This window comes from Trachemys scripta, chromosome 2, assembly GCF_013100865.1.
Source record: "Trachemys scripta elegans isolate TJP31775 chromosome 2, CAS_Tse_1.0, whole genome shotgun sequence".
Taxonomy (NCBI): Eukaryota; Metazoa; Chordata; order Testudines; family Emydidae; genus Trachemys; species Trachemys scripta.
The window spans coordinates 19,290,361-19,302,610 of NC_048299.1; the positions used below are offsets into that span (position 1 = coordinate 19,290,361).

The 12,250-nt window shown below is 40.1% G+C and overlaps 1 protein-coding gene across 1 annotated transcript in view; it reads left to right on the forward strand.

Moving 5' to 3' along the window:
- UBE3C (ubiquitin protein ligase E3C) overlaps window positions 1-12,250 on the forward strand; it is a 172,590-nt gene that overhangs the window by 99,455 nt on the left and 60,885 nt on the right. Inside the window, exons 16-17 of the mRNA XM_034760009.1 lie at window positions 2,139-2,236; window positions 8,843-8,975. Of these exons, the coding sequence (XP_034615900.1) occupies window positions 2,139-2,236; window positions 8,843-8,975 (231 nt within the window). The remainder of the gene's footprint in view (window positions 1-2,138; window positions 2,237-8,842; window positions 8,976-12,250) is intronic.

Consider the following 12,250-nt stretch of genomic DNA (forward strand, 5'->3'; position numbering starts at 1 on the left):
CCTCCTCCTTTAGCTAGATAAAGTGCTTCAGCCTCCAGGGTTGCCAGTCTGGCACCCTTCATGACCACAAAATTCACGGACAAGAAGAAAGGTGTGATCAACGTGATTGTGTGAAAACAAGCATATAACAATATACGTATGATCTGTTTAATCCCACTTGACTCCATATGGGATAAAGTCAATTAATTTGAAAGTACTGCTGAATCACATATGGTAGTGTTTATTTGTGCTTTTTCATTTACTTAAATGGCAGACTCTTGAGTTATAAATGCACTGTGTATTGATGACTCCATCCAATATTTCTTTTTAAAGATGGAAACCTTGATGGAGAAATGCAGATAAAATTGACTAATTGACCAGAATAATTGAACTGTCGAAGTTGGATAGTGGTTTACCTTTGCTGTACATGCACTTTCTGTTTAAAATGCTTTTAACCCTTAGCTTAAGAGGCAGCATACATTGACTTTAATTAAAAATGTTTACTAAGAAACTAAGTAACCTCAAGGAAGCACTTTATCAAAAATTCCAGGGGCTTGCAATGCTGAGATTTGCCAAAAGTGAATATTCATCAAGTATACTAATATGTGGGGTCCTGTCACACTAAATCAGTACCTAAAATAACTCTACTTAAAAATGATTTGGGAAATTTAAAATACAGCACCCTTTGATAATGATCATTGATGTGGTGCCTAGCTGCAGAAGGGCAGCCAGGCATCACCACCCCATAAACAGAGCCAAAGGAAGGATTGCAAATGCCAGTGTAATCTCCTTGGCCCCATTAGTTACATGTACTATTTACTTCAGCTTTTTTTTTTTTTTCCCTACCTTGTCTGCAGACAGCCTGGCCTTGCCTCTGAGGCAGCTTATTTTTCTGGCTCTGATGATAAGCAAGAATGTGAAAATGTCTGGGGCTTTATTATCTGGTATTCGGTCTGTAGCTAGATGAATCTCCATCGATACAATCAAGGAGGTTAATAAAGCCCATAGCATCTTGTGCTGGTTTCATGTCTCACGCTGCACTTGAATTCGTTTGCTGTAATATGAGACCTCTGCCCAGCTGACTTAATTTTCTTGCTATTAAATTAGGTTAAGATGATATACTTCAAGTATCCAAAACCCAAATGGGAACTATTTCTTAAATACCTCCTTATGGGATACACCTAGAAAGTTCCAAAAGAGTTGCATCATGGTTTGAGACTATCTTGGAGTGGAAGCCTTTTCCTTTAACTCCTTATGCTCTTTGGCTATTTTCTCCTTGCTGTTCACTCAAACAGCAAATGTAGCTTTTCGATGTTCCCTTCACCTTTCCATGGGGACTGAAATTTAATTTGATCACAGGACAAATGTCTTTTTTTTGCACTTCCCAAGCCTATCAAAATAAATCAGTTGACTTAATTGGGTTTTGGCTGAGGCACTAGAGTGTCATGCCAAAATGGGTGTGCTGGTAGGGTGACCAGACGTCATGTGCCCCGCGTCCCGACCGATCTTGTCCCGATATCCGCCGGCAGCGCTTTTTTTTTTTTTTTTTTTTCCCTCAGTCCCCCCATACCTCACCCCTCCAATGTGTCTCGATTTTTTCTTTCCCTCATCTGGTCACCCTATGTGCTGGACAAAAACAGATTCCATGGTTGAAAGCTAATTACTTTAATTACTGAAAGCTAAAGCACACCAAATTACTGTGGGAAATGGAGCCCTTTGGTCAGTGTGATAGGGCCTTTGGCCGCTGCCTTAATGCAAATAATAATTACAACCTTCCCTTAATTAGCTGATAAGTTTCTAATATTTAAAATTTTATTTTTCTGTTGTATTAAACAACATTTAGAAAAGCAGAAAATAACATGATTTTTCTAAAGGAGATTAAAAAGCACAATAGCATATCATTTCTATAGACATCTTGTCTGCAGTAAGTTTTAATTGCTCAATTTTTACTTTACCAGTAGAAACTGCAATATTTTAGGAAGGTAAGGCTCATAAGAAGCCAACTTACAGCTGGCTACTTCGCTTCCACTAAATCAATTGTCTTCATGTATGTAGTTTTTTGATTAAATGCAAATTATGAATTTATTTTTACAAGGTAAACACTATTAGAAAAGCAGTTTTTTACCAAAATTGATAAACTCTTTGTTCATATTTTTAAGTGGGTTTGGAGCCAGCACCTCTTTCTGTGTCTGAAGAACGACAACTTGCAATTTTGACGGAGCTACCTTTTGTAGTTCCTTTTGAGGAAAGAGTAAAGGTATTTAATTTTTTAAATTTTTGTGTATTTTGAGTATTTTATAGTAAATGTAATACAGTGAGTTCAACTATGTGGGGAATCAGGCCTCAGATCATCCCATCCCTCTATCCAGTGGAGAATCAGGCCATGCTGCTCCTGTTTGTCCCCAGTATTTGCATGGCCACTACAATGCAGAAGATGCTGGGCAAGATTTACTGTTATGTCTTTCAATTTATTTTCCCTTTTTACAATGTTTTAGAATAGTTTTTCCTTACTTAGAAGGACAGACTATGCTAACCTCACTTGAGAAATGGTAACGCTGTATAATAAGCAAGCATAGGCCCAGATTCTGCAATTGGATCTATGTGGGTGGAGCTCTGCACCAATACTAAACCCCATTGCAGTTAGTGGAGCTCCAAGTAGATGCACAGTGCATGTACCTGGATCTTATTGCAGGATCCAAGATTCTCATATACAGTGTACTCATTAACCCAGTACAATATGAGTGAGAGTCATTTTGTGGAAATAATGCCCAGAAGTTAAGTTTCTGCATTCAATGGTAGTTGGACTTAAAGGAACACTTAATTACTGTATAGGCAAAATGTGACTTTCAGTTCCATATATTGTTTATAATTGTTTATAATTTGATTATGAATGCATTCTGGATCTTAAGTGTATAATTTTGAGGGCCATGTTTTTTCAAATCCCACAAGATGTTTTTTTTAATGCTACCATTGTGATGGTACCCCTAGAAACAATTTCTGAGCTGCTTCTGTTGGCTCTACAGCATCAGTTAATTAACAGACTATTCCCAGAATTGTGTTGGAATCATTGTGTACCAGCGCCATCAAGGAAATGAAAAATAGTTTCATGGGGGAAATAAATCAACGTTTACTGAAAGGACAGTGATAAATTTGGTAGAAAAAGAATGTGTATTTTTAGGCTTGTATCAGAGATTGGAAACAGAGAATAAAAATTTATTTAAAACATATTCATATAGCATGGCAATGTGATAATGCAAGTTCTGATAGGTATTTTTTCCAAACCATTCAACATCCTATTCTGATTAGATCACTTGAGATTATTGTTCATTGGCTTTCAGTATACATTCTGTACAGCTAGGACTTGAGTAACCCAGTCTGTTTGTTTGTGCATTTCCACTTACAGGATTAGCTCCTTTAGTGTTGAGCTGTGGAACTGTGTAACAAAGCCATGCCTCCTAAGGGTGCCAGGATGCTCTCACATTATGATGATCAGCTCTGTCCATATAAGGGAGTATTATCCCTACCCCCATGACCACTCCAGTTTCTTCTCTGCCACTGCTAAAAGCTAAATGGAACTACTCCTTGTGTCTGTGAGCTAATTAGCCTAATCTATCTTCTATAATTAGTTAGTTATTACACATGGTATAGTTAAGAGTAGTTGACCCTACTTGCCTTCATTTATCCTGCGGTTATGTTGGGTCCAAAAGTTGTGCATCTTGCTCAGCAATCTTTCTAGAGACAGATGCACATGTTGGGTGCCTAGTGTTCCTGAAAGGCTCACAGAGTGTGCCAGTGCCCAATTTGCCATGCTTTTACTCCTTGGTTGAGGAAGGGATAGCTCAGTGGTTTGAGCATTGGCCTGCTAAACCCGGGGTTGTGAGTTCAATCCTTAAGGGGGACATTTAGGGATCTGGGGCAAAATCAGTACTTGGTTCTGCTAGTGAAGGCAAGGGACTGGACTCGATGACCTTTCAAGGTCCCTTCCAGTTCTATGAGATACGTATATCTCCAGATATTATTATTATTATTGACAGACAGCTAAGACTGCTGGCTCACTAGGCTTCTTTGAGCCGTTAGCCAGACCATCCTAGTGCTCCCTCAGGAGTTTCAAGGTGTGCCTGTTTGCTGAGGCCTACTGTAAAGAGACCTTTGTGCAGCCCTCTTTGTTGGGGCTGAGGCAAACACTTACTGGAACTGACCCTCTGGCCCAGCACTATCCAGGACTGCAGGCTCTTGTCAAAACAGACTGCTCCATCACCTCAGTCTGCGATGAAGCTAAAGACTCCCTCACTGCCCTTGGAGTTGGCAAAGTTTGACATCACGAGAGAGAGTCACGCTTATAGATACCTTAGTGCCCCTGTCTTGGGGAAGAGAAAGGAAAAGAGGAAGTATTCTGATCTGCAGAAGAGGTCCAAGGAGGAGAACAAGGGAGAAAGCATTGTTTTCATTCTCCTCTGATTCATATAATTTTTGGAGACGCTTTACCAGTCTCAACACTGCCTCTAATACACACTCCTCCTCAGCTTGACGCCTCAATGCTGAGTGACTTAGACACCTCACTGGCATGCATGTCTCTAGCACCATTGACTTTCCTCTCTCATGGCTGAGGTTTGTTTATCAAAGCTTTTGGCTACACCTCTGCATTTTGACTCTGCACTTCAATATTCATTGCCATTATTGATCCAGAACATCATTCAGGAGCATGGGATTCCCTTGGAATTGAATATGCTAACTTCTCCAATTTGCTCCAGAAAGCCCAGCTGACTTCCCTCTCCAAAAACTCCATATGTTTGAAAGATCTTATGAAGGGACCTCTTCAATTATTAATGTGGCCCCACATTCAGGAGCCAGTGAAAGTTCTGCTCAATGCTGCCAAAACTAGCATGGCGCTAACTTCAGCACTAATGAGAATGTAGACACCAATGCCCCTTCCGGCACTGAAGCAGCTCAATCAAGGCTTGAGAGTTTTCCTGACAGCTGACTCACCTCAGGCACCGCTACCTTCAAGAACACACTCATGTTTCATTTGGCACAGATACGACCAGCACTTATTGCCTCCTCAAGAAGATTGACAATGGGGAGGAGATGCCCAGAGGAAATGGAGCAATTTCCCATAGAGGAATATATATTACTTGAAGATGAAATGGAGACTTTGTCCATCTCCCCTCCTGATGACCAGATATTATTTCAAGCGTTGATGGGGAGAATGGCTAATATCCTTCAGTTACAGAATGGAATTTCAGACAGATTGATCCCCTTTTCAGCATCATGCAAGCACAGAAAAAAGACATTTGCTTTTCCTATTCTCCTGGGTTTACTCAATCCAGCAAAGGACGTTTGGCCTTATCCTCTGTCTTCACCATCAACACTAGATAGTGTCTCATCACACATCCAGTGCATGGCCATCCAAAATCTTGACAGATGAAAGAAGATGTGACAAAGCTGGTCTGTCGATGCTTAGCAGTGGTATGGGAAAAGAGCCCAATGCACAGGCGGCAAAGCTTCCCATGTGACTACAGGTCCAAACACCAGATGGAAGTTGAAGCATACTCTGCTTCCTGGCTCACCGGAGGGCCTCAGCCTGGGCTCTCTGATGGTTCGTTGAAGTGACTGCAGCAGTCTTAACACAGCTTCTCCAAACAGAAAAATTATTGGCAGGATTTTCCCAATTGTCAGTGGGAATGCTGAATTTCTTGAGGACTTGCTTGACCTTATCGCTATATCAGAGGTTTGACCTTCCTCTGCATTGCAGGCAGTTCTTAGGTTGACCATAAAGCACAGCTTTCAGCAGACGATCTTGAGGCATGCACTCCACGTGTCCTAACTAGCAAAGCCTGTGAACGTTCAGCATAGACTGTAGTCCAGTTCTCTCAAGGGTCTTGTTATCGGTAATCCATCGGTACCATGTAACTCTAAGGATTTTTCTGAAACAGCGGAAGTGGAAACTGTTCAGTCTCCACTCCTGCTTGGAGTAGGTAAGCCTGTTTTCACAGACATAAAAGAGGGTACTAAGGACACAAGCCTGATAAACAGACACATTTGTATTCAGGTTAGCAACTTGTTGTTCCAAATACATGACGTTAAGTTTTTGCCAAAGGTAACAGAAGCTTTGCTGATTCTGTATCAAGTTCCCTATCAAGTTAGGTGAGCTGGGAAGAATTGAGAATGGGAAGAATTGAGCCAAGATAGCAGAAGTGATCCACATTATTGACATAGATTTTAGGTGTAATGTTGGTACCTTGTGACATGACAACTGTTTTTTTTTTTTATACTGATTACTGTGCCAAATGTGGTGCATGCATCAGAAAACGTGTTCACCATGACCTGCAGTTCATCAGGTGAATTAGAGATGAATGCAGTGTCACCTGAGAGAGGCAGATCCTGAATAGTAAGCTGGATGACATGCTTTCTGCTCTGGAATTGTCTGATGTTAAACAAACTGTCTTCCATCCTTGATTCAACTAGTACGCCAGGTGGATCATTTCCAAAGATGTACTTAAGAAGAATAGAGAAGAAAATGCCAAAGCCATTGGACGCTAAGACACAGCCTTGCTTCATACCAGTATTAATAGTAAACTTGGATGATCCAATGTACACAGTCTGAAAAGGAAGCTGATCTTGTTCCTGCAGGTGCTTCAACAACTTCATTGATGGTAGAGCAGAGAAAATTCACTCCTCCATCCCCTACTGTTACAGTCACCACAGATGCCTGCATTCTGGGTTGTGATGCATGTGGCCACTGGAACACCTGGGAATCCAGATTCTACATCAATGTATTGAAGAACCGGTCTGTAAGATGGGTTCTAAAGGCCTTGTGGCTGTCCATACATCGCATAGTCCAGGTGCTCACAGACAATACCGTGGCCATGTAGTGGATCAACAAATGGTGAGCACATTCTCAACTTCATCTATGGAGGCAAGGAAGCTATGGCTCTGATGTATTCATCATCACATTCACCCACTAGCAGCACACCTAGCAGAAGAGGAATGTAATATGCAGATGCACTCAGCATGAACTCTTATAACAAACACAAATGGTCCCTAAACTGGTCAGGAGTGTCTTCACTCTTACTCAGGTGGGGTCAACCTCTAATCGAAGTATTCATGTCTAGTCAGAATGCCAAATGGCATCTGTTCTGCACCAGGACTTAAAGTGAGAAGAAATCTTTATTGGATGCATTCCTTCTGTATTGAAGCAGTCATCTATGTCTTCCATCCCATTCCCGTGATACCCAGAATCATAAGGAAATCAGAGAGGACAGAACCAGTATCCTACTGATAGCACTAATGTGGCTTAGGCAACATTGATATACAGATCTTCTCCAGCTAATCAGAGAATCATCCGTTCATCTTCCTCTGCGCCCACACCTCCTCTCTAAACAATAAAGGAGGATTCTTCACCAGAAGAACCAAAGATAGTGAACACATAAGATCCATGGAAGTTAGGAGTGTTCAAGCACTACTGTTAGTCATGAAAGAACTAAAATGGAACATGGTTTATGTGTTGGGTGAAAAGTAGTGGGTTAACCCCATCATGCGAAGGAGCCCCAGCAGTTTGAGTATCTATTATATTTCAAATCACAAGGTTTAGCAATAGTTTCCATGAAGGTTTATTAAGCTGCTGTTTCTGCCTCTTACTGTTTTGTTAGACAAGTCTTTATTCTTTCATCCCACAGTCTCCAGGTTTCTTAAGAGATGGTTAATGCCTTTCCTAGCACACAAGGACCTTTCTGGCCAGGGATTTGACAAGGGTTTTAACTGTTGGTAGTTCTACTCTGTGAGCCCCTGTCTCAAGCTTCCATAGGTACCTGTCTATCAAAGCTGCATTTTTAATCGATATTACTTCTGCTAGGAGGGTTAACAAGCTCAGTGGCTTGCTGGCCTTTCTAACATTTACAGTAGTACATAAAGACAGTCATTTTGAGATCTCACCCAGCTTTATGCCGAAGGTGGTATCAACTTCCATCTGTTGCAGTATGTCTCCCTCCCTGTTTCCTTCTCCAGAAACCATGCTTACCCAGGGAGTCCAGCGTACATTGCTTAGATATGAAAAGGGCCCTGTGCTATGATCTGGACCGGACTAAGCCCTTAAAATACTCTAACATTGATTGTTGCCATAGGGAGAGGTGTAAGGCAGAACCATTTAGTAAACAATCCCCCCCCATCCCCCCGGATTAAGAGGTGTATTGAGTATTCTTATACTTTAGCCAGAAAACCAGTACCACTTGTTTTAAAAACACACTCCATTAGGGCTATGGCGGACTCTCTAGCTTGTTTGAGACAGGTTCCTATTGTAGAGATTTGCCAAGCAGCAACACTGAGTTCTGGTCACATTTTCACTAAGTGTTATGAATTGGACTTGGCAAAGTAGTGCTACAGTCTATTTTTGCCTCTAAGTCCTTGCCTACCATCCTCTGTTGGGGGCACTGCTTGCTAATCTCCTATAAGTGAGGCAGCACAGAGGTCCTTGAACAAGGAAGGGTTACTTACTAGTAACTCTTGTTTTTTGAGAGTTGCCTCTGTACATTCAGAATACTCATCACATTCCCCCTCTGCCTTGAAGTTCTTTGTATGTCAGAATTTTGCCGGCTAGGCAGAAGCAACTGAGATGGTCAGGGTGTGCGGGGTGCACTCCATTAGGCAGATGGAATTCATTATGTTGTCTTAGCTCTCAAGAGTGCTCTCCCCCCCCCAAGCGGGTATGGCTTTGTTATGCAGTTCCACTAGAGGCACAAATCTCATACATGTGAATGCACAGATACAACTGTCGCAGAACAATAGTAACTAATAAGGTAACCCCTCTTTACTGAAAATGCAGATTTCAGTATGATTATTTGATTTCTTTTTCTATTCTTTTTACCAGATCTTTCAAAGACTGATCTATGCAGATAAACAGGAAGTTCAAGGAGATGGTCCATTTCTGGATGGAATTAATGTCACTATCCGAAGAAATTATATTTATGAAGATGCTTATGACAAACTTTCCCCTGAAAATGGTATGTTTGCATTGAAGTTCTACAGTATACTAAAAATAACATTGATTGAGTGTATAAATCTCACCATATAATTATATATTTGCCTTTACTCGACTGGAAGGTTTAAAAAAAAAAAAAGAAGCAGAAGTATCCCGAACTCTGAGATCCCTGGCACCTACAAGTGAGAGAGACGCAAAACTGAAGTGCTTCACAGCCCCATAATGTTTTAACCTCCACTAAATTTGAAGTAATCTTGGGCGGGGAGATCTGCCTTGCTAGATTTAAACTTTTATAACTTCAAAGCTACTAAATTAATCATCTTAAACACTGACTTTGGTAGATCTTTTTCATGCTTAAAAGGAAAGGAAAATGTACTGTATTTTATTGATTCTTTTCCGTCGGTTGCCTTAATATAGTCCTAATATTACTCTTTCTTGTAACTAGATAATTATAGTTGCTTCAGGGAAAATGTGGTACTGAAGGTTGGGTCTGTGGTGTATCCATGATAGCCTCTCTGTTTTAAGAAGAGGTACACAATATGGCAACATACGACAAGCACTCCTATATTATCTGATGTGTGATCCAATTGTTGATTATATTTGCTGTAGGAACAAAAGGTGAATTAACTTGTATATTTTTTGTGTGCATTTATTAACCGTTGGTGTGGTGGTGGTGGTTAAAAATGGATAAGTTACAGAAGTGGTAGTTGAGACCTGAATTCTGTCCATGGCTGTCATATACTCAAGATGCATGTGCCCTTCGGCAAGTCACATAACTTCAGTGTGCCTTTGCAAAAATGGAGATACTAGAGTTCTGGGAGTATATGGTTAAAAAATTATTGAACTTTACAAACAGGAAAAGAAAGGAAGCAAAATATGAATTTTTCAAATGTTTTTTTTATTCAAAATTGTATTTTTTTTCAGCAAATAAATCTTGGGCCTGGGATACACTAGCAGGGGGGATCGAACTAAGATACGCAACTTCAGCCACGTTATTCACGTAGCTGAAGTCGAAGTATCTTAGTTCAATTTACCTGGCCGTCCTCACGGCGGCGAGTCGACTGCCGCGGCTCCCCCGTCGACTCCGCTTACTCCTCCTGCCGAGGTGGAGTACAGGCGTCGATTCGCGGATAGATTTATTGTGTCCAGACGAGACGCGATAAATTGATCCCCGATGCATCGAACACTACCCGCCGGTCCGGCGGGTAGTATAGACGTACCCTTGGTCTGTAAATTGTTCAGACAGGCTATTATGAATGTTCATAGTTCACACTGGGTTGATTATTACATAAGTCACAATTTTTTTTCTGACTAGGTAGCTTATGTAACTAATCAACATAGCATGAATTGTGAATTTTTACAAACATTTACAAACATAATTTAAAATTTGCTTTCAGCACGTGCTTGTTTATTCAAGCTTCAAGTGAGCTTTTTGCAAGTATTCACTCTGTTAAAGCTTCAGTTCTCATATGGTCACAGAATGCAAACAGGAAGGTTCAAGAACAGAGTCAAATCAAACTTCATTTTTGAATCTGAACTAATATTTGCAGACTTTTTTCCCCACTCTTTGCTCCGCTCTATTACTTTATGCTCTTTTTTTAAAAGTGTTTAGAGTTCTGTGGATAAAAGGGCTAAGTAAGTCTACATATTATTGTTGCTTTCCCTTCCATACATGTATAACCTGTTTTCATTTTAAAGGTCATTGTGTATGTGTCAAACAAGACTAAAAGCCATTTACACTAAAGGGGTTCTAGTAATGGTATGAAGTTTTTCACTTCTAATTTACAAGCTCAGATTACTACATCAGAAGTGACCAAATGCTGTTACTGATGATGGCTGTTTGACCTATATGAAATGACTCAGTGGTCTTCATCCATTTCCAGATGGACAAGAGTCTCTATCCCCAAACTATCGTCACATGTATTATCAACTAACACACTTGTTGGTAATCTCGTTGAAGACACAGAATGAGCATGGAGCATGAACTATCCTTTGACTCCTTAGAGATGACCCCTCCATGCCAGATATAGATACATTCCAAACACAGAATAATTGTTTACATGCTGCTTATAGACTATTTTCCACATCCCACCTCACATTCCCTTCCCCTCTCTCTCTATTTACACACACACACACACACACACACACACACACACACACACACACACACACACACACACACACACATATATAAATAAACAAATAAATAAATAAATAAATGCTGTTCAGTTTCAGTCCAAACCCTGTACATGTGGAATCTGGTTTAATCAACAGCAGCTATAGTGGGTGATAAACATATATTATTTATTTATTTATTTCATTGTTTATTTTTGAGTCAGTATAGTTGTATGGAATAGTTCTAGTTAGATCCGGGGTGGTTCAGATACAGTGAGTAGTATAGAAAAGAAGAAATTCCTAGAAACTGTAACAGGGATAGTTTCAGGATCATAGACTGAATTGATTAAAATGGACCTGGAAGATTGAGTGAACATAGATGAGGTCTTAGAAGTGATCAATAGGAAAAGAGATCACAAAAGAGCAATGGGCATTGATTTTTGGAAAAAGGCAGCCGGTTTTTCCATATGCACTCAAGTAAAAGAGAATCATTATAAACTAATGCTTCAGTGGTACCTTACTCAGTCTAGATCATTTTAAAAAATAGGAGTGGAGTGGAATGGAATTGAGATTTTGGAGACAAAGACCCCTTTATATGTATTAGTAGGACTGCCTCAAGATCATGAGTGGCAAAGTCATGAATTATGCAGGCCACATCAAACAAGTGTTGATAAAATCCTTACCCCATACCACACCTACATGTATACTGTAGATGTCATCACATATATTGTGGAAAAACTATTTTAGAATTGTTTCAGTTTCTAAAAATTTTACTGGGACCACCTTTTCCCTCCACCTGTAAACCAGATACATACTTACTGTAAGTCCAACTGTATAGGACTCACAGGAAGAGAAAAATTATAACTAATAATTTAAAAAAGCTCTGACTCAAAACATTTGCATATATAAAATGTAATACTTAATATCTTAATGAACTTCCTGACAAGTAATGTATGTCACTGAACCTGAGAAGTTCCTCTTCTCAGTGGTATAATGCTCCCTATTCTATTGCTGAATAATCATAAGGTATTGGACTTTACAGCTGTCATTGGTACTGAGCTGAACCTTGCCGATTCTGTGTCTCAGGCCAGTATGATTTTTGTGGAAGAGGGCATTCTGTAGTGGGAGAAAGCAGAAAACATTTTTCTGACTAGTGGATTTTTTTTAAAGTAGCTGAGTGAA